At 39.9% G+C, this 20,904-nt stretch overlaps 1 protein-coding gene across 1 annotated transcript in view; it reads left to right on the top strand.

Moving 5' to 3' along the window:
* The window catches only part of PTK2B (protein tyrosine kinase 2 beta), a 46,595-nt gene that overhangs the window by 22,792 nt on the left and 2,899 nt on the right, over positions 1-20,904 (top strand). The window contains exons 19-28 of the mRNA XM_015822647.1: positions 4,257-4,346; positions 4,629-4,833; positions 5,323-5,431; positions 7,120-7,185; positions 8,830-8,955; positions 13,394-13,540; positions 14,077-14,115; positions 16,967-16,994; positions 18,095-18,141; positions 20,629-20,775. Of these exons, the coding sequence (XP_015678133.1) occupies positions 4,257-4,346; positions 4,629-4,833; positions 5,323-5,431; positions 7,120-7,185; positions 8,830-8,955; positions 13,394-13,540; positions 14,077-14,115; positions 16,967-16,994; positions 18,095-18,141; positions 20,629-20,775 (1,004 nt within the window). The remainder of the gene's footprint in view (positions 1-4,256; positions 4,347-4,628; positions 4,834-5,322; positions 5,432-7,119; positions 7,186-8,829; positions 8,956-13,393; positions 13,541-14,076; positions 14,116-16,966; positions 16,995-18,094; positions 18,142-20,628; positions 20,776-20,904) is intronic.

The raw sequence follows: 20,904 nt of genomic DNA, 5'->3' as shown, positions 1-20,904 counted from the left end.
ATTTGTGTTCTCAGAGTCACCTGAATCAGAATAGAAATGAATGTGGAACTGTCTTGGGACTGCTGAAAGGGCTGTATTGTATACAGGAGATAAGTGGTGTTGTACCCCTCCTCCTCTGTTCAATTTTAGCATAGATGGCCTCTTTAATTCCTCTTTCAATCCTGTGTCCAGAATGTCCACAGGAGAACCTGTGAGAAATAGTGAGAACAATCAACCAGTGGAAAGGCTTGCCTTCATAAGTTGTGGGTACTCCATCACTGGAGGTTTTCAAGAAGAGACTGGACAGCCATTTGTCTGGAATGGTATAGGGTCTCCTGCTTGAGCAGGGGGTTGGACTAGAAGACCTCCAAGGTCCCTTCCAACTCTGTTATTCTGTTCTGAACCAACACATCAGGAAGAATCAGCTATCTATCTGCATCTGAAAGAAAAGGGCCCCTCTAAAGGAATGAAACTTCTTGGATGAGAAGTGATATGTCTTTTTTAAAAAATCAGAAAGTCCATTGCCTTTAAATAAAAGCACTTTGGGACTAATGAAGGATTATTTTCATGACCAGCAAGTGAGTGCCGTGGAGCATGTCAGTCACAAGTACGCAGCATTCCTTGCTTTTGCCATCATGAGTGTTTTCACACAAATGGAAAATCAGAGAATCAAACCATGTAAGGATTGGAAGGAATCTTGGAAATGATCTAGTACAGTGTCTGTTCAGATTGGAAAGTGCTACTATAGTATCCTCAGCAGAGGTTTATACATCTCCATTGAAGGAAAGTTCTTCATCTAAATCTGTCTGTTCCATTGTTATAGTTAGGAAATTCATCCATTCAAACATTTCTCATAAGCTTTTGCTTCCTGATCTTTTATCAATCAGGTTGCTCTCCTCTGGACATGCTCCAATTTGTCCAGTCCTTCCTAAAATGTGGTGCCCAGAATTGTATTGGGTGCAATCAGACCAATGCAAAAATAGAGAAGGGCAGTGATTTCTTTTAATCACGACACTTCTCGTAATGCAATCTATACCTCTTTCTTTTATTATCCTTTTATTTATGTATTTATTTACAGGATTTACTTCTGTATTTATTTACAAATAAATAATTGTGTTTATTTACATCTCATTTAATGATTCTAAGTGGCTCATAAAAATTCAGAAAACCATAGATAAAAACAGAAATAGCCTTTCCCCAAGGCACCAAACCAAACAACCTCTCATTCTAGCCCAGTCCATGGGAGAAAAGCCAGGTCTTCCTGGTCCTCTAGAAAGTTAAATTTAAAGGGTCCCTCACATCCTAATTGGAAAGCTATTCCATATTGATGACACCAAACCCCCTGCTGCTGGATGATGTCTCTCAACAGCTTCATATATATGTTAAATAGAAGGGGGGAGAGACCTAAGACCTGAGGCACCCCACACAACAGGGACCTAGGGATGGGCATCTCCTTGCCCAACATCATTAACTGGAGCAATCATGGAGAAAAGAGGAGAGTATACAAAACAGTATCACCCAATTCCCTGAACCAGTCCAGCAAGATACCATGGTTTATGGTATCAAAAGCCACAGAAAGGGCTGAATGGATACCCTATCCCCATCTTGAGCTCTCCAAAGGTCATTCACCAATGCTGTCTCAATAATATGGCACAGTCTGAATCCTGACTTAAAGGAGCCAGCTAAATTTTCTTCCTTTTATTAATGCCTGATTTGTTGTTTCAGGTATCCTTGAAAAATCTAAGTTCTTTTTGCATTTTACTTTTTATAACTTTCTTTCTGCAGTACACCTTATTGGTGATTATGTCCATGTTCCATTTCATATATGGATCCCTTTCATTCTTACGCAATTGAAAGTGTCTACAAGTTTCTTAAGCTGTCCTCTCCAATTTCTTTTCTCATATATTTTCAGTACTTATTTTTGAAATCTTCCTAACCCTCTCAAAAAAGAGTCTCCAAACACCATGGCCCATTGCTTCCCCCTTTAGAGGACAAGTAAGTTGTCCTTCTGTAAGTGGGTCTTATAACCAATACAAAAAAATTCTCCATCCTTCTTATTAAGCTGGAAAGCGGAGATTTCTTTGCTTCTACCCATTTCACCTTTTCCAAAAGAGCAATGAGCTTGCGCTCATAGTATATATAATTCCTGTTGTCCTCAAGGTGAAAAACAAATTTGGCACATTCCTATTAAATCATGGGAGCAATTTTTCCCCACTTCTATATTCCTCTGATGACAAAAGTGTCAAACAAAATAAGAGTCTCCCACTTGGCCTTCTCTGTCAAACTCTTGTTCCTGTCCCTATTCATTCAGTCATTGAGCTCTTGGGAGCTAGCTTCTTTATATATTCCCAGAAGCTACCTCAGCTAGATCAACAGCAAGCAATGGGCCATTCACACACAATGTGCAGGCAGCAGCATTATTCAAGAAACAACAGCAATCTTGAAAAAGGGAATAAGGCAGAGTCTGTTTCCCTCCCACCTTTCCTCTTCTTCCTCCTCCTCTCTTTTGTTTCTTCTCTCTACTCAGTTAAACTTCCCTGTCAAAGTCTTGTTCACTCTTAGATACCACTCAGAGAGAAAAAAATCTATATGTATCTGAACCAATTTGCATGCGAGTGGGAGAAGCTGGATAGCCCAACAATGACTATTGAGTAGTTGAAAGCCCACTCTCTGACACAGAAACTGGGAATAACAAATGTTTGGAACTGAAGAATTCCTGCTTCTGGTCTTTTTCTGTGAATGCATCTTCTCATCTTCACAATTCACTGGCAGTACACATAAAGGGAAGCAGTAAAAAGCTTGGGCGTAATGGCTCTTGCATTGGAATATAACTTTCATGAAGTATGTTTTAGGTTCAGTCCTCAGCATTTCCAGATATGGGAGAAAGCAGGGTTGGAAATAATCCCCAAAGGCACACATCCATGGCCTGTTGATAAGATAAAATACAGCATCTGAATTGGAAGATGGAAGTTTTATATATTTATACATTTGGATGTGGAAGTCACATCATTCACATTTTATTTTGTCCCTCCTTTGGCATCCTTTCTTTAATGATTCTATTGCATTATTTGTTCGATACTAGTGTAACTCCTGTCCCACAGCAAGTTGTCCCATGAGGAGTTGGCCGTGGTGAAATGTCCCATGGTGAGTTGGCCACAGCAAGTTGGCTGTGGCAAGTTGGCCGTGTCGAGTTGGCTGTGGCAACAGTTGTTGTAGACCCCTATCCACAACTCAGAGTAATTTCTGTAATGCAGGCATAGTGCAACACATCATAGCTTGCTGTTTGCCCCAGCTGAAATGGGACAACTTGCCACAGGAAATTCAGCAAATCAATTTAATTATTTAAAATAGTTAAAAAATTATTTTAATTTTTATCATCCACATTTAATTTTGTCCCTCTTTTGGCATCCTTTCTCTAATGATTCTGTTCCACCATTTCTTCGATATTAGTGTAACTCTTGTCTCACCGCGAGTTGGCCCCTGGCAAGTTGGCCATGGCAAAATGTCCCATGGCAAGTTGGTCGCAGTGAGTTTGCTGTGGCGAGTTGCCAGACATTCAAGAGGGCTACCGTATAACAGTTTACTGCTATCTTAGTTAACCTGGGATATTCATTAATATTCTGCAACTGATCTTCCTATGAATCCTCTCAAGAAAAGGATCCATCTGACAGCCATCTGTCAGAAAGGATTTCATACAGCTTCCTGCAGAAAATAGGGGGTTGTGCTTGGTGGTTTAAATGACCAATTCTTGATTTTACTGTATGAAGTACGACTTATGTAGATCCACTGAGATGGGGGAGTTCTAGGAAATGCAGGGAGTTTTGTAGTTTCAGAGAAATCTTTTCATCTATTAAATCATATGCACAATGGCAGGACTTCGGGTTGGGTACAAAGGACATTCAGCCATTAACTAGCTTGAAGGCAGCAACAGTGAACACTGGCTAATTTCTGTAAGTTTTATATTTAAAAAATATAGATGTGCCCATGCTTGGGATGCTGTAAACTTCAATATGAACAGAAAGGGATAAAGACAATTTAGGGCACTGATGATGTTACCTGATTGGGTAAGGAAACTGCTGTGAAAAAACAATCAAGCTCAGAGAGCACCAAAAACTCCACAAAGATAATTCGGATGTATTCCAATTTCATTTAAACTTGTGCTATAAGACAGAATGCTTTGCCTGTCTGGAAATTCTTTATGGTTCACAAAACGAAGAAAATATACCAAGCTGTAAAGTTAATATGTTTCACTCTGATTTCTTCTTCCTACAACTCAGCATCAGTGACTCGCCTACCCATCAAATGGATGGCTCCAGAGTCAATCAACTTTCGCCGTTTCACCTCTGCCAGTGACGTTTGGATGTTTGGTGAGTAGAAGTTTGGATAGGAACAGCCACGTCTACATTCTTCAGATGAAGAACTTATCTGTACCTGTATGCCAACAAGAAATTGTTTAATATGCCACTTCTCTAAGCTATGTCACTTTTCCCAAAGTTCTTTAGAAATAAGTGACCCTGTTTAAACATCCAGGTCCGCCCTGTAACTTGGGTGGTCGAAAGATGGGCTCTGTCAGCAGACACTGCAAGTCTATCCCAAGCAGCAATTAATGTATACAATGGAGTTTCTGAGACCTCTCCTTCTGTCCACAGCTGTTTGCATGTGGGAGATCCTTAGCTATGGCAAACAGCCTTTCTTCTGGTTGGAGAACAAAGATGTCATTGGAGTGCTGGAGAAAGGAGACCGTCTCCCCAAGCCGGATGCCTGTCCACCAATCCTGTATGCTCTGATGACACGCTGTTGGGATTATGACCCCAATGACAGGCCCAAGTTCAAAGAGTTGGTCTGTAGTTTAAGGTAAGTGATAGAAAGTCACTCCCAGCCTTGTCTTCCAAAAAAATTGCACGAGAAAAAATAATATTCTGCAACCTGAATAGGTTACATAAACAAATCTTCAGAATTTTTCTTATTGTGCAAAATTTATTCTGGTTTCATTTGTCAATCAGTTTCATATCCAAAGCCGTTCACACAATAACAAAAACTCCAATCAGACAGTATTCCAAACATTTCTGATATTTCAATTCACTGAACCTTAAATGCTGCAGCGACATGGAGCAGGAGGACAATTGTATTGGATTCAGTATCCCATCTGTCCCAGTTAACATGGTCGATAGACAAAAAAAGGTGCTCTATGCCCTTTGCCTAAATGGCTAGATGGTACAGTCTTGTAAAATATTTACGAACTGCAGAATGAAAATCCCTACAGAGCGCTATATAGGCAGCAGATGGAGCTCATGGATAAGCTAAATAGTGCTCTTCTCTTTCCCTTCCACTTCTGAATTTCAGTGACATTTACCAGATGGAGAAGGAGATTGCACGGGAACAAGAGAAGAATAATCGCCGTCGCCCCCCAAAAATTATGGAGCCTACCTCTTTCCAAGAGCCCCCTCCAAAGGTGAGGAGATTTTGCTGGTTTGCCATCAAAACAGGCCTTTCCTCAGCTGATCTTCAGGCTTTTTTGTTGATTCTCAGCCACAATCAGTTCAATACAAAATGAATAAAAATCCATTGTTCTTAAAATGCCCCCAATTCAATATTAACATTTGCAGAGAATATAACCTCCAATTACATCAGTTATTATTCCACCACCAACTCTTGAGTTCTGAATAATTTTATTTTTAGCTTCTGATCGTCATGATCTGTCCTGCCAGGCAATATTTTTAAAATGTTTTCGCTGTTGCTATATAAAGCAGAATAATTGGAAAGGCAAAACGAAACACATGAGTACAAGGTACATTTTTCTGTGTCATCCAGTAAAAATTGTGAAAAATTCATAATTACTGACTACATTTGGTTGGAAGATAGAAGACAATTAAAGGACCCTAATTTAGACATATGTGTGATGGATGGAAGGCTGCTTTTTTTTTAAAAAAAAAAAGCACTGGTTCTGACAGTCAAAAAGTCACTGTCCACTTGTTATTATTCTCTCAAATATTTTGATGGTAATAAAACAAGAGGAAAGAAACATTTGGACATTACAAATATTTAGGAATGAAAGCTAATAGTTCTGGATTCAATACTTTATAAACAACATAAATTTCATCAGAAAGTATATTTGAGAAATTATGAGAGATTCCCACTATGGACAAATGACTACAGAAGCTGATGGAGTTGGCAGAGATAGCTAAATTGACTCTTTTGATTAAAGAAAAGAATATACGTACTTTCATTTCTACATGGAGACCGCTTCTAAATTTTGTGCTTGAGGTGGAAAAAAAGTGATTTGGGGCTTTACTGATTAGATTGATTTGTTGTTATAGAAATGGCTAGTTTATACTATTATGAAAAAGTAAAAAGTCGATATTCAATGTTAATGCTTCAGTCTACTGCAACAGAGGGATCGGAAATATATATATGAGCTGCACTATGATGAAAAACATTTCTCAATGACCATAGAAAACAGTTAAAATTTCTACAGGAATAAAACCTAACTCCATTTCTTTTATTTCCTCTCCCTTTGTCTTTGACTGTCTGGGGTGGCCATTGTAATGAAATTATGTGATTGACATAACTAACACATTAATTTCCTAATTCAACACGCCTGTTTTAAAAAGGATATTTTTTTTACAAAAACTTTCAGATTTAGTCTTACTCCTGGCAACTGCCTGGACAAGTCCCTGTAGTTTTCTTGGCAAGATTTTTGGAAGTGGTTTGCCCTTTCCTTCTTCTTAGGGTTAGGAAGAATGTGACCAGCTAAGGTCACCCAAATGGCTTTGTGCCTAAGGCAGGACTAGAACTCATAAACTCCTGGTTTCTAGCCTGGAACTTAACCACTGCACAAGCTGGTTTTCATTAAGAGATTAATACATACTTAATATTAGTATTGTGAGTGGTCATTTTTGGTTCATGGATTTGATGGAAATGTTTGTATTAAATGTTACACGTACTTTTCTGCAGTGTGCATGGAGCGTATATTTGTGCATATTTATAAATATACACTAATTTCGTGTCCATAGATTTGCTGTTTAAAAAGTTGAGGTGAGACACTAAAAGAAGTAAATATAGGAATTATTTCCAGATATGGGACTCTATCCTCCACTGTTACCAACCTTGCTATGTAGTTGTTTTTCTTATTCCTCTTAGCCCAGCAGACCAAAGTACAAACCACCTCCTCAGACCAATTTACTGGCCCCCAAACTGCAATTCCAGGTAAGATCCGAGAGGTTTCCACATGCTAGTTTTCTTCTATTCACGCTTTCAGAACTGAAGTATCTCTTTTGCAGTTGGCTTTTTCTTGGCTTATGTTAATTCATTTCTTCTGAGTTGTTGATAAGCACCACTTTCCTTCCCCCATCCCATTCCCTGCTGGACATGCAGCAGCTGCTTCATGCTTTCCTCTAGAGGTGATTCCAGATGGATGGGATTCCCTACAACTTCCAATTGAGAAACACCATTCATTTATTCTGCCCTGTTTGCTTAAAAGTTTTGGTGAAGTGCAAGTAGAGGAGGAAAAGCATATAAGAAAGATAATTATCTGTAGACCCTCAATAAAACTCTGATAATGGGGCAGGCCAGGGTTAGAGTTAGGCCCCTTTTTATGTGTGTGATGCATGTTTATCAAAAGGGATAGGGCTTTAATCACATGGTCATAGCCACCATCTTAACCATTTTTGACCTTCCAGCGTGAGAGCATCATTTCAAAATAAAAGCATGGTCTTGTAACTCTCTGCATTTCTAAACCAAGTAATCAATATGATCCTTCAGGATTTGCATATAAACTTTCAAAATCTTCACCTGCAATTACATCTCAGTTTTAGTTTAATTTAAAAGTTCACCACATTGACTGATCTCACCACTTTATTGTATTACATTTGGCTTGTATATCTGACATTTACTTTTGAACGGAGTGCTTCCATTTCTGCAAATATATCACTTTGCTCAAGGTGCACTTGTAAAAATCTAATCAAAATGTTGTATTATTGTATTATTCTTGTCCTGCATTGCGCCTTATGGGCTAGTTATGCTAATTTTAAAGATAATTTATTGCATTCATATCCCCATTTCCGTTTCCGTAATGACTGAGCATGTTTGATCTTCATTAGCTTTCCCACCCCGCCCCGGCCATTTATTTATCTGTGTGTTTCTATTTGAAAGCATGCAAATGCAAGTAGATAAATAGGTACCACTTCTGTGGTAAGGTAACAGTGGAAGTGTCTTTGGACAACACTGACTCTCTCGGCTAGGAAACGGATATGAGCATCACCCCCTAAAGTCGGACACAACTGGACAGGGGAAACTTTACCTTTACCTTATATAATTTGGTCTATTAGTTTTGCCCATGGATTTTTTTTCTTTTTTTGTGAAGAGATTTCAAACATGGACATCCTTAAACCTGCTGGTATTCTTTGCTGATCTTTTGATGTTTTATTTCCCTATAAAAGGATGACACATATTTTTCAAGGGAATTGACAAAATGCACTACCCCGTACCTGGGAATCTCAGTTTTAAACATTTAAAATGTCAATATATGTGAAATTTTAAAAGAGACTTTCACAATTGAGAGGAACTGATGGCAAATTAAAATTAAGGTGACTTTCCTTTTCTGAAGTAAAATAAAGGCACCAGACCTGATCAGGATAATTTCTGGTGCTTCTTAATATGGGTTCTATAATCTGCTTTGAAAAACTTAAAAAGCTTCTCTGGCAAAAAAAATATCTACTATTACTCACTTAAATATGGAACAATGTCTTATCTAAATTTTTCTGTAGTGCTTTCTCTGCTCAGTTTGTGTGCCTACTGCTTATGCTGTGTCTATTGTTTTGTGCCCGCTGCCTTTTCCTTCCACCTTCCCAGGTGCCCGAGGGTCTGTGTGCCAGCTCACCAACGCTCACCAGCCCCATCGAGTACCCATCACCTGTCAACTCTCTGCATACCCCACCACTCAACAGACACAATGTCTTCAAGCGCCACAGCATGAGGGTAAGACAAGGCTGGCCAGCTGGCCTCAGAATCAGCCTGAAGACAAATGCAAGATGGCTCCTTCAAGGCTACATTGGTGTGAGTGAGTGAGTGAGAGGGTGTGTCAATGAATGAGAGAGAGAGACAGAGAGAGAGAGACAGACAGACAGACACAGAGAGACAGAGACAGAGAGAGACAGAGACAGAGAGAAGCCTTGGCTGACCTTGGTAGGTTGTTGTCAGACTAGAGAGTTGCAATCTCCCATATACTATATGTTTTATATTTCCTTCAATGAATTTTCAAGAGAGTTTGCTTCAAGTTAGTAATTTTCAACCTGATAAAATTGATGAGGAATGTCAGCACAGTAATGAAAAGGAACTGAAATAAGAAAAAAGATGGGGTTTTTATTGATGAAATGGGAAGATATCTCCCAATTATCCTATTTATTTGATTTATATCCTGTCTTTCACTCAGAAGCTTAAAGTTATATGGGTAGCAGCCCCCCTTTTATTTTTCCTCACAGCAACAATATTGTGAAGTAGGTAGGACTGAGAGTAACTGACTGGCCCTAAGTGAATTTCTGTAGCTGAAGATGGACTTGCCGCTCCGGGAGATGGGTCTTACCATTCTGACCAATACCTTAATGACCACCCAGAAGTGCATGGATCATGGTTCAATGGGAGAAGGCAAGGTGTCACTTTAGAATCTCACACAAACCTGATTTATTTATATATTACCTTTCTGAAGACCACCCAACTTCAAAAAGGCTTTCCTTGGTCCTCTGCCTCTTAGCCTTGGGCTCCCCTTCTAACTGATATACTTTACAGAATTATTGTAAGTTAAGATTACAGTACAGTGTTAATGACATGCTGGGTGCTCTCATTTTCTGAAGACAGGTCAAATTACTTGAATTCAAGTTTTACCCCAAGTCACCACACATACTCTCAAAAATTAAATCTCAAGTCCAAATTAGATGAAATGTTTTATGGCTTAATTGGCACACCTACAGCTCCAATGAGAACATTTGTTTCTATGAGGATATTTCCATTGAGACTGCTCTTCTCCCAAAGCTGCCCAGAACAATTAATAAAATGTATAATAACAACATTCTTCAACAACAGCAATACAACAATAATAATAAATAAATCATTAAAAAATGGAACCCATCCTCCACCATTCCAATCTGACTTGATACTGCCTTCAGGGGAAACTGTTAAAACTGTCTCCTGTTGACCAGGAGGCTAATCTAAACAGAGGGGAGGGATCACTTGCTGATTATTTTATTTTTGGAACGAATCATGTTAAGGCTACTTACATGAAATATTTCACACTTCGCTTTCAAAATGAAAAGCAGTGCCCAAGGAAGAAAATCAATATGTTGCTTGGCTTCCTGATAGATTTTGTTATTAGCTTTCCTCCCCTGTTCATCAGGTTCCACCATAGGGTGATTCAGAGCTTTTTCTCATGACTGAAATAAAGTACTATCCACCAGCCCTTAAGCTGGCAGAAAGCTACAGTGGGTATGAAAATTCCTTCTCCCATTTGTGGTCCTTTGCCTACTACAGGCACACTTGTGGCAAATGATATTGCTGTTACTTACAGTGCATAGAGCATGTTGACAAGAGAGACTGATGCATTCCCCTGACTTCCCTTTCCACACACATCACTAGCCAAAATGAAAACATGCACTATCCTTCATCTCAATATGGTGGGAGGCAATGAGTTTTGGCAGATGATTAGATAGATGGATTTAGCCATCTGTACCTCTCCCCAAGTTCACCACACAACTATTCTACCACCATCACTAATAAGCTGCTTAATAGGGGAAAACCATTAATACCAGGAAAGCTAATGGGAGCTTTAAGTTGCCTTTATGGATTGAAAGTGAGATCAAGCCAATATCATGAGGATATAGAAGAAAAAAAGAGGTTGCCAGGATATTTTTATGCCATACTTAGGTGCTAATGTGGAATGGCCCTAAGTATTGTTCAGCTTCAGACCCTGGACTCTAATCCCTTAAGCACTCTATTTTTCACACTTAATCCCTGAGGATCACGTTCTGAAGCTCTAAGACCTGACAACCTGTCTTTCAGTTGAATTATTTTAACATGCACAACTCTACACCAACATGTAACCACAGATATAGATGCACATATCCATTCCTGAATTTAAAAAATAATAATTGATCCTGAGATTGGGTTATGAACTGAATTTTGTGACTAAGATGACAAAAACACAGCTTGAGTTTTCATATGCTCAACTTCAGTAGAATGAATCTCCATTCACTGTTGATGGGTTGTCAATTGTCAAACTCCCAGATGTCATATGAAAGTTGTCAGATGCATTGGGTACCAGTATAGTGTAGAGGCTAAGTGTTGGGTTTGGGCAGGGCAACACAAGTTTAAGTCCTATTTTACTAGAGATTTCTCTGATGAATTCTTCTCAGCCCAGTATGCTTCATAGAGCCATTGTTTGGGAGATCCTCTCCTATGTGAGCCCTCTTGAAAAAAGGCAGAATATATCCATGCAATCAGTACATAAATAAGATGCATCTAGGCTTTCTTCTAGCATTCAAACATTCAAGTACAGATAGATGTGGAAGCCTAAGAACAGACTTTCTCATTATGATGCTTTTCTCCAGTTAAATAAAAAACTACAAAACCTCGCTCTTAAACAGAGAACGCTATGAAACATTCTGAAGTAACTGCCCTGTTTCCTTTGTCACATTGACAAAAGTTTCAGTCTTTCCCCAAGTTCCTAATATATGTTGCTAGACAACAAGCAACCTGACTCATTCCATAAAGGATGACTAGTTATGAGTCCAGGAGACTAGTTGGCTCCATTTTCATGCATATTGCTAGGTGATACCATTCATTCACCCAAGGTATGGCTGAGGTTCTCTAGCAACAAATGGCCAGAATATAAAAAAAACTCCAATAATGAAGGTGGGTGAGATGAACTAGATAGAACATAAGCCTTTGTGGGCTTGTTATATACAATTGAAAGCAGGCCTATATCATTTAAGAGGTACAGGCAACAAATTAACAGATGTATGTGAGAAGCTATGCTCTGGAAGGAGGACTTTATCTTGGTTTGTTTTATAGCTATTGTTGTCCTTTGTGCTACTCTTTTTACTGCTTATGCAAATGTTCTTGCCTAATTCGCTTACATGTCTTTTTTATTCATTAGCCCTGCTAGCCTGCTTTCATTACAGTCCTATCTACTGAGAAAGGTTCTAGAAGGTTCTATTGCCTTATAGGGTTGACATGGAGGGGGGGGAGGAATGGTTGTGCTTGAAATTGCTAGTTCTTTGCCTGTAATGTTGACCCATATAATAATAAATCTTATATAGCCAAGATGTTCTTTTGTTCAGGAAACAAAAATAATAAAAACATATTAAATAAAGAAGCATCCTGATGTGTAAATTCATGTTAACCAAGTACAACCTTTTTTTCTTTTTTCACTTCTATTCCTTCACTTACTTCTGAGCTGTGGCTCTTAGAAAAAATTCAAGAAATCCAACACCCTTCACCCCAGGTTTCATTTACGAAGTAAACAAAAAGTGGGGGTGTGCCCATAACAAGAAAAGTGATACGACCAAACATAGGAACAAATATCATTTGAGGAATTGTCCTCAGTGCATTTTAGATTTCTTTGTTGGACGAAATGGTTCGGCAATTAAATAGATCCAGAGCTGCACGTTGGAACATCCTTCCTCTGCAAATGGAATGACAGACACTTTTAATCTGCTTTACTGTTAGCAATTTCCGCTGACAAACATATTTGAAGTACATTGGAATTATTTATTGAAGTACTGTTGAAGCCAATTGGCTTTGCTACTTATTTTGCCAAAAGGAAAGTGCTACAGAATGCTCATAAAAGGTTGTACTCCATTTTTGTTTTGGTATGATTCCAGAATTTATTTGGATTTTAGACTAATTAAACTTTCAATGTATCCTTTAAATTCCCCCAATTCTCCCTTTTTTCTTAAACTCTGAAAGTCAGATCAATCTTAATCTTTCCCACATTATGGTCCCTGTAAAAGCTACTCAGCAAATTCTTCCTACCCCTTCAACAATGGCTATCTAAAACTGTAAGTTGTCCCTCGTCCCTCTGAGGGCCCAAACCTCTGCAGTGAGATATTGTTAGGCTTCTCTCTGTGTGAGCTGCAAAAATGTTGATAACCACTAGATAGCAGCAAAAAGATACAGAAAAATCTGTATCTACCATGTAGTGGTCATCAACATTTTTGCAGCCCATATATGGTAGCCTGAATGATCTTTCAGCTGACCCCTCCCTGAAATTCATATCAAAATCATATCTCATCGCTTTAACTTCTGGCTCACTTGTGTCCCAATCCCTAAGGTAATTTGTAGGACTGGTAACCAAGCAGAGATCTGGAAGTGCTATCTCAGGAAAAAGGCCTCTCATTTTCCATTCTTTTCCTTCTTTTCTAAGGAGGAGGATTTCCTTAGGCCCAGTAGCCGGGAAGAAGCCCAGAAACTGTGGGAGATGGAACGAGCTAAAATGCGTCAGCTCCTGGATAAACAGCAGAAGCAGATGGTGGAAGACTATCAGTGGCTTCGGCAGGAAGAAAAAGCTTTGGTCAGTGAGTGAAAGAGGCAGAACCAGAACCATTGGGAAAATAAGATTTGTTACCTTCCAGCTAAACAATCTTACTAAATTCAGGGAAGGTTGTTTCACATAACACAGTCCTTTTGTTGTTTCTGGCAGAAACCAAAGGAGATTGGGTGGGAGAGTTATACAATGCTGAAAAACCAGCTGTAGGACCCATATGGAGAAGCTTAAAATAGCTAGTGTGGAACTACTTAAGAGACATTTTCTTCCTTTTTGTAGATCAGCCTCCTAGGGGTTCCAAATAGCAAAGCTTGGTTTTTCTTCTATTCCGACTGAGATTTAGCATTTCTTTAAATGGGTTCTCTTGGGTTGAAAGCTGGGTTTTGCAGCTTTAGGTGCTCCAGGTTTCACCTTGAATGGCAAGTTATTTCTTCATTCAGTACATCTCTCAAAATACTTGTTTTTTTTTTTATTATTATTATTATTATTATTATTATTATTATTATTATTATTATTATTATTATTATTATTATTATTGATTTTGCCCCTCTTCTCTATCACAGGACCCCATGGCTTCTGTGAAGAGCAATTCTTCCCGCCCAGTAAGTTTACTCAAAGGGCCATTTTTTCTGGCATCAGGGCCCAACCTCTGCTCTCTACACTCTTTCGTAGCGTTTATTTCTTCTGCTGAGAATTTCAAAACCAGATAAAGTCTGAAAAACAGTCATAGAAATTAGCCAGCCACTAAATCAAATTATCATGGGTATAAAATGCAACAAAATATCCAAATTCTTTTCACACAAAACAGCCAAAGGATGTTTATTATTTTGATTCAGCAGCAGGGTCTCCTTCTCTGCATTTCCCCTATTTAAAAGTGTATTTTCCAAAACTATGAGCACCTAAATAAAATAAAAAAGTGCACTTTTTCACAGGTCTTACTTTTTTCACTATTGGTGAGAAGTATGCAGGTCTGGAAATTTATAAATAATTAATATAAGGATGCAGGTCTGAACATATATAAATAAACCATTAATATATTCAATAATATTAGACTTGCTTTTATGCCGAACTGTGGTTATTAGGATAAATGTTTGTGAAATTGTGCACTTTGTGCCAGCTTGTAAAAATAACTTGCAAATTGATGTACAGTGTAAGGTAGCAAAGTTATGACTGAAAGTACAAAACTAAGTTGTTTTAAATGGGACACAAATATTGTTCTGTATGGTTTTCTCTTCATGACGCCCATGATCTGCTTCTCAATTTTTATTATTTCTTGCTTTTAAAGTGTAAGCCACCCAGAGGTATTTGGAGCTGGGCAGCCTCTAAATTAATTAACTGAATTAAACAGGGAAATCTACCAACTGCTGTCCTTAACTTGTTCCACATTAGAACAGTAAGGACAGCACCATTTGCTGGCCATGTGTCTATAGAGGTTCTCAGAAATCCAGGTCACGGTTGTTCCAAAAGTGCTTTTTCAAAAGGCAACTGGTCTTTGTTTTTTTCCTTGAAGATGTTTCATTTCTCATTCAAGAAACTTCCTCAGCAAAAGCTTCTTCAGCTTCTTCTTGCTGGCCATAATTTTCAAAAACATAATAGGAAATTGGAGGTGAGGGGAACGTTATTTATGTTGGCATACTTTTCTGCCAGCTCACAAATAAAAAAAAGTAACATCATGCCTTGAGCAATCTTCCCAGATCAATATGGAGTCAGATATTTTTTTTCTGTAAACTTTCTGGAGAATTAGGTTTTAGAATCAGATTTTCAACCAGCTCCTTTTAAGAACCAATGGCTTTTGTCCCAATTTGGCACTGTTTTCAACTGTCCTTCAAACTTACTTTAAGTTCCCCCTGTCAATTATATAAGCTATAGTTCAGACAAGTTCGTGCACAAGTCCTGAACTAACACTTTTGTGAAATAAGCCACTTGTTTATTAGTACATCCAAATACAAGCCAATCCATTTCATAATGAGATGTAATTATGAACTTTTTCAGCATTGCAATTTAAAAATTTTACAGTTAAAAAAGTGTTGACCTAGGGTCATAAAATGCTTTTTGAGGGATGCACCTCTGTATAACTGCATACAACACTATATATAGGGCTAATTTGCTCACCTTGCACCCAAATGGGTAGAGAAACAAATCTCATACACTGAGAGTAAACCTAGAATGGAAATATATATATATATAAGTAAACCTCCACTTACAAACATTCGTTTAGTGACTGTTGAAGTTGAACAGCACTGATAAAAGTGAATGACCAGTTTTCACATTTATGACTGTTGCAGCCTCCCTATAGTTATGTGATCAAAATTTGTATGCCTGGCAACTGGCATGTATTTAATACAGTTGCACTTTTCTAAGGCCATATGATAGCTTCTGGCAAGCAAAGTCAATGATTCAGTTAACTACTGCAGTGATGCGCTTAATAATTGTGACAAAAAGGACAAAAAGGGGAAGAGCCATGGTGGCGCAGTGGTTAGAATGCAATAGTACTTCTGCTAACTACTGACTGCCAGCAGTTAGGCAGTTCAGTTCTCACCAGCTCAAGGTTGACTCAGCTTTCCATCCTTCCAAGGTTGGTAGAATGAGGATCCAGATTGTTGGGGACAATATGCTGACTGCCTAAACCACTTAGAGAGGGCTGTAAAGCACTGTGAAGCGGTATATAAGTGCTATTACTATTGTTATTGTTAAGTCAAGGACTACCTGTATTTACTTTATTTTTAAATACCGTTTTCTTTCATTATTGTTCCTAATACTAGAATTTTCTTCCAGATTGGCAGTTCACAATCTCACCTAAGACTTGTTACATGTAATGGACTCTCCTTTATCCCTCCATATTTACTGCCAAACCACCCTTTGCGGTTATTCGGTGTTTCTCAACCTTGGCAACTTAAAAGTGCCTGGACTTCAACTCCCAGAATTCCCCAGTTGGTACGGGTTTGGGATACTGAAGTCCATGCATCTTAAAGATTGCCAGGGTTGAGAAACACTGCTGTAGTTCCTAGAACTTCCCAGTTCTTTTGAGGGTTGCAATACAATGGTACTTGTTTACTGAAGCATTGTTATACTGCTGTTTTGGGAGCTGTGGAGCTTTGCTTGACTTCTGACAAGTGGGAACTGTGGGGCTTTGCTTGACTTTTCTTCCTTCCTTCTCTCCAACATCAACTTCTCAATGGTTTATGGGCCCGTTGCTTTATCCTCCAATGGAGGAAAAGGAAAGCTCTTTTTACTGATGCAAAAAATGTGTTCCATACCATATAAAAGAGGGTTCCAGACAGCTGTCTAGAAGTGATCTGTCTCTAATGCGTCAAACTTCCAAATAACTCCTCTGCTTGGTGGACTAGAATTTCAATCCTTGGAAAGCTGGAGCTTCCTTATGAAGCCTTTGTGTAGCATTGTGCTGCAGGCATGAAAGGGTTTATTAATTTTATTTTGTTTTATTCTTTTCAGAAACTGCCAGAGAAGGAGACAAGCTACAGTGAGTATCTCTCCCAGGCTGACTGTTCTTCATAAACTAGTGTTATCTATTCTTTTTATCTATTTTCCATTGATTCTGTGTATTTTGCCTCTCCTTCTGTACAGTGAGGGATGTTTACCCCTTATGCCAGTGGTTTTCAAATTTGACAAGTTTAAGATATGGGAATATCAGCTAGGGAATTCTGAGAGTTGAAGCCTGCTCATCTTAGTTGCCAAGTTTGAAAAATATTGCTCTATGGCAAGGGTGTCAAACTCAATTTCATTGAGGGCCGCATCAGCATTGTGGTTGCCCTCAGGGGGCCGGGAGAGTGTGGCCAGGGTGGGTGCGGCCTACTGGGTGGGCGTGGATGGAGTGGGTGTGGCCTACTGGGTGGGCATGGCCAGCTCTACGTCATTCGCGTTAAGGGGGCCTGTGGGGGCCTGGGCAGGAGTGGGACAGATCTGAAGGTCTCTGGCAGAAGGGGGTGGGACCGGGGCAAGTGCCAAGGCATGGTCCACTGGAGGAGCCTCACTGTTCCTCTCAGGCCATGCGGGGGGGGGGGGGTTGGTGGTGCGGGCTGCCCGGAGCCCTGGGCAGCAGAGGTCAAAGGGCCTCTGGGCAGCAGGTGCTCAAGGGCCAGGCTGGATGTGGCCCTTGAGCACCTGCGGCACCAAGCCCAGCCCCACTTCCTCAAGGCTGCTGCTCAAGATTCTCCTGGTTCCTCTCTGTTTCCAGATAGCCTTGTGGAACTAAGACTGAATGTGTTTCAGCATAGATGGCCACCACAAAATTGTACATTGGCTCCCGGATGGCCTGGGCCAGGGCCAAGGCAGCGGGGGCCATTCCCTCACTGTTTCCAGGATGGCTCCACATGAAACCACTTCATGGGCCACATCCGGCCCCCAGGCATAGTGTTTGACATGTCTGCTCTATGGGCTGCAAAGTATAATATATGTGTGTATATAATCTATTAATTGGTTAATTAAAAACAGGAGGATGTTTTCTTTTTAAAGAAATCTTTCAACACTTCATAGCTGCTGCTACAATGATATTATGATCCTCACAATGTTATTGATAATAATAATAATAATTTCTTTTGTTTCTCTTTATTGATGGCTTAGCTGAGTTTACAGGACCACCCAAAAAGCCACCCAGGTTTGGACCACAGGTACATAATTGGTGCTTATTTTTACTATCTATTTCTTCTTAATCTGAAGCCAGAAATCAAGCAGTTCATGCAAGAGATCTGGTGTGAGTTTCCAAATGCATTAATTGATCTATCCTCATACTTAGTATTTATAGTCTGGACTACCTCAAAGGTAGATTTGCAAGTTGGAAAGTGCTTTCCCCCTCCTTATGTCAAGTCCTAGGGTGATCAGGAAATCCAGGCGGTTCAAATGAGTATGAAAATTTATTGCAAGCTTAAGCTTGCTACAAGAATCTGAATTACTAATGGGCCAAGCAATTTGGCGGTAGATAAGAGTCAAAGGAATTCAAGGTGGGCTGGACTTAGATCTCTTGTGAGTGCAAAAGTACTCATGGCTGATGACGCATTTGACTCCTCCCTCACAGTTCAGCCTGGTCATCTCCTATACCCTGCCTTTACATTCTAGAGAACTAGGGAAGTTAATTTTGAAATGCTTTCTCAAAATGGATTACTGGTTTAGATTTCAACTATTAGACATTGTCCAGGCTATAGTTCTTCCTCCTCTCTCAAGATTATTCACAGCCCATTACATTTACCGTCCTAGCCTTGTTTTTCTATTAATATACTGTGTTTCCCTGAAAATAAAACCCACCCCAAAAATAAGCCCTAGCCTGATTTTTTGAGGTGGGCCTAATATAAGCCCTACCCCAAAAATAAGCCCTAGCCTGATTTTTTGGGGTGGGCCTAATATATGCTCTACCCCAAAAATAAGCCCGAGGGGGTGAACATGGCCAGCACAAACGGCGGCAAGTGCATGGTGGCCAACAGAGTCCAGCAGCACCCCTAGCCTGCTTGCCCCTTAGCACAGCGCAGGTAAGTCCGAGCGCGGAGGCAGAGGCAGGGGGAGGCAGGCGATCCGGACACGCCATGCACTTTTCGCCCAGAGGGAGACTGGAAGCTTCGTCTGCTTGTGAATGGGGTGCTTGGAGATGGACCGATTCACCCGGTTTCTAAGCATCATTTGCAAGCAGACGAAGCTTCCAGCCTCCCTCTGGGTGAAAAGTGTTTGGATGCCTTTGGGGCATTTGGGGCAGCTCCACCCTCTCCCCCACCTGCCTCGCCTCATGGCGGCGGCAGGGTGTGGCGGGCCACATGACCTCCTGCCGTGAGCGGACACAGAAGTGTGCCAGCAGCCACACAAGCTCCTGCTGGACTGGGCTATTGGTGCCGCCGCCGCAAGGCAAGTATCAGGAAAAAAATAAAACATCCCCCAAAAATAAGACCTACTGCCTCTTTTGAAAGCAAAATAATATAAGACCGGGTCTTATTTTCGAGGAAACATGGTAACACTGAGGGACCAAACATAAGAGAGACACAAAGATTTCAGAGAGGAGCCTTGCACCATGCATGGATGCTCTAAAGCTCCTTTCCTTGTAATGCTGACATGCACGATGTAATGGTATGTGAGAAAGAGCTTGGGAGATGGGATGAAGAGATGCTGCTTAGAGGACAGCCAGATAAGAGACCGCATAGCCCACAAAGCAAGAGGCTTAGGAGGGACCCTTCCTAGTTTTTAAGGCTGTAAAGGTGATGGTGGGAGAAGTTTTGCTCTCAGACTTAAAAGATTCTGTTACTATAACTTTACAATAAAGTAGAATTGGTTTTCCTGGTTGTGTTTCCTTTCTGGTTTACCTGGTAAGGCTGACCTATCCAATGAGAAATTCAACATGGTCACTGCCCTTGCTTTCCCTGTGTTTGTTTTGTGTGTGGTGTCTATCTCTGTGTAGCTTTGCTGCCAGTTCCAGGCTACATACACAGGCTAGGAGAGCATTCATAGCACTTGCTGCTACCCTTTCAGAGAACACAACTCCTTCTAAGCTTTGAGCATGAGCTCTCTCTCCTACACATATTTTGGGCGCATGCTTGATAGTTTGTTTTACACACTTTTTTATTTGTTTCTGTTTTTATATTGTAATTTTTTTTCTTAAATCTGTATTTTAATCTTGGAAATAAATAAAAAATTATACAAAAATAGAAGGAGGGGGGGAAGGACTCTTTCTTTATGCCAAAAATTCTTGCAAAGTGCCCACCCCAGCCTAGTGAACCCTGACAAAAAAAAAACTGGTGCAAAAACAGGCTACCAGAGGAAGTGATACTAGCATGCTTGGAGGAATCTCAGAATCGGTAAAAGTCCAATAGAATCTTTAAAAATCTGTACATGTAAAGGGAAAAAATTAAAATCCTGATAGATGGTATTGAATATGCTTAATAGTATGGACATTAGATATCAGTTAGAAATGAAATGCAGACTTTATTCTGGTAGATGTTCTATTGCATTTCTAATTGTTGTTTTATGTCACTTTGAAAGCCCTCCAAAATCCAAAAGTCTACATTACATGGTAATAAAGTAAAAAGGGGGATTAACAAGAATGATGAGTAATAAGGAAGAGGAATGCCTCTGGGTTGGGGGAATGCTGGTTGGAGAGTACCCGTGTACCTCTTTTTCAGATGTCTCTGCAGCCAGCTCCCACAGCCAATCTTGATCGAACAGACGATCCCGTGTATAGTGATGTCATGGGGCTGGTGAAGGCTGTCCTGCGGCTGAAGAATGAAGTCAGCAACCATCCACCTGAGCGATATATTCTGGTTGTTAAGGTAATACAGTATGACTTTTACTTCACCCAACCCTGAACAAGTTCTCAGAATGGTATCTGTCCCAGGAAAGAAAGCAGTGAGATGTATAGCACAAAATGAGACTGCCCTCAAGTAGAAACCAATCTAAGC

The sequence above is a fragment of the Protobothrops mucrosquamatus genome, unplaced genomic scaffold, assembly GCF_001527695.2.
Source record: "Protobothrops mucrosquamatus isolate PMUCROS unplaced genomic scaffold, P.Mucros_1.0 scaffold1633, whole genome shotgun sequence".
In the NCBI taxonomy this organism is placed as follows: Eukaryota; Metazoa; Chordata; class Lepidosauria; order Squamata; family Viperidae; genus Protobothrops; species Protobothrops mucrosquamatus.
The sequence above is the reverse complement of the archived record's forward strand: the minus strand, read 5'-3'. Positions and strand labels throughout refer to the sequence as shown.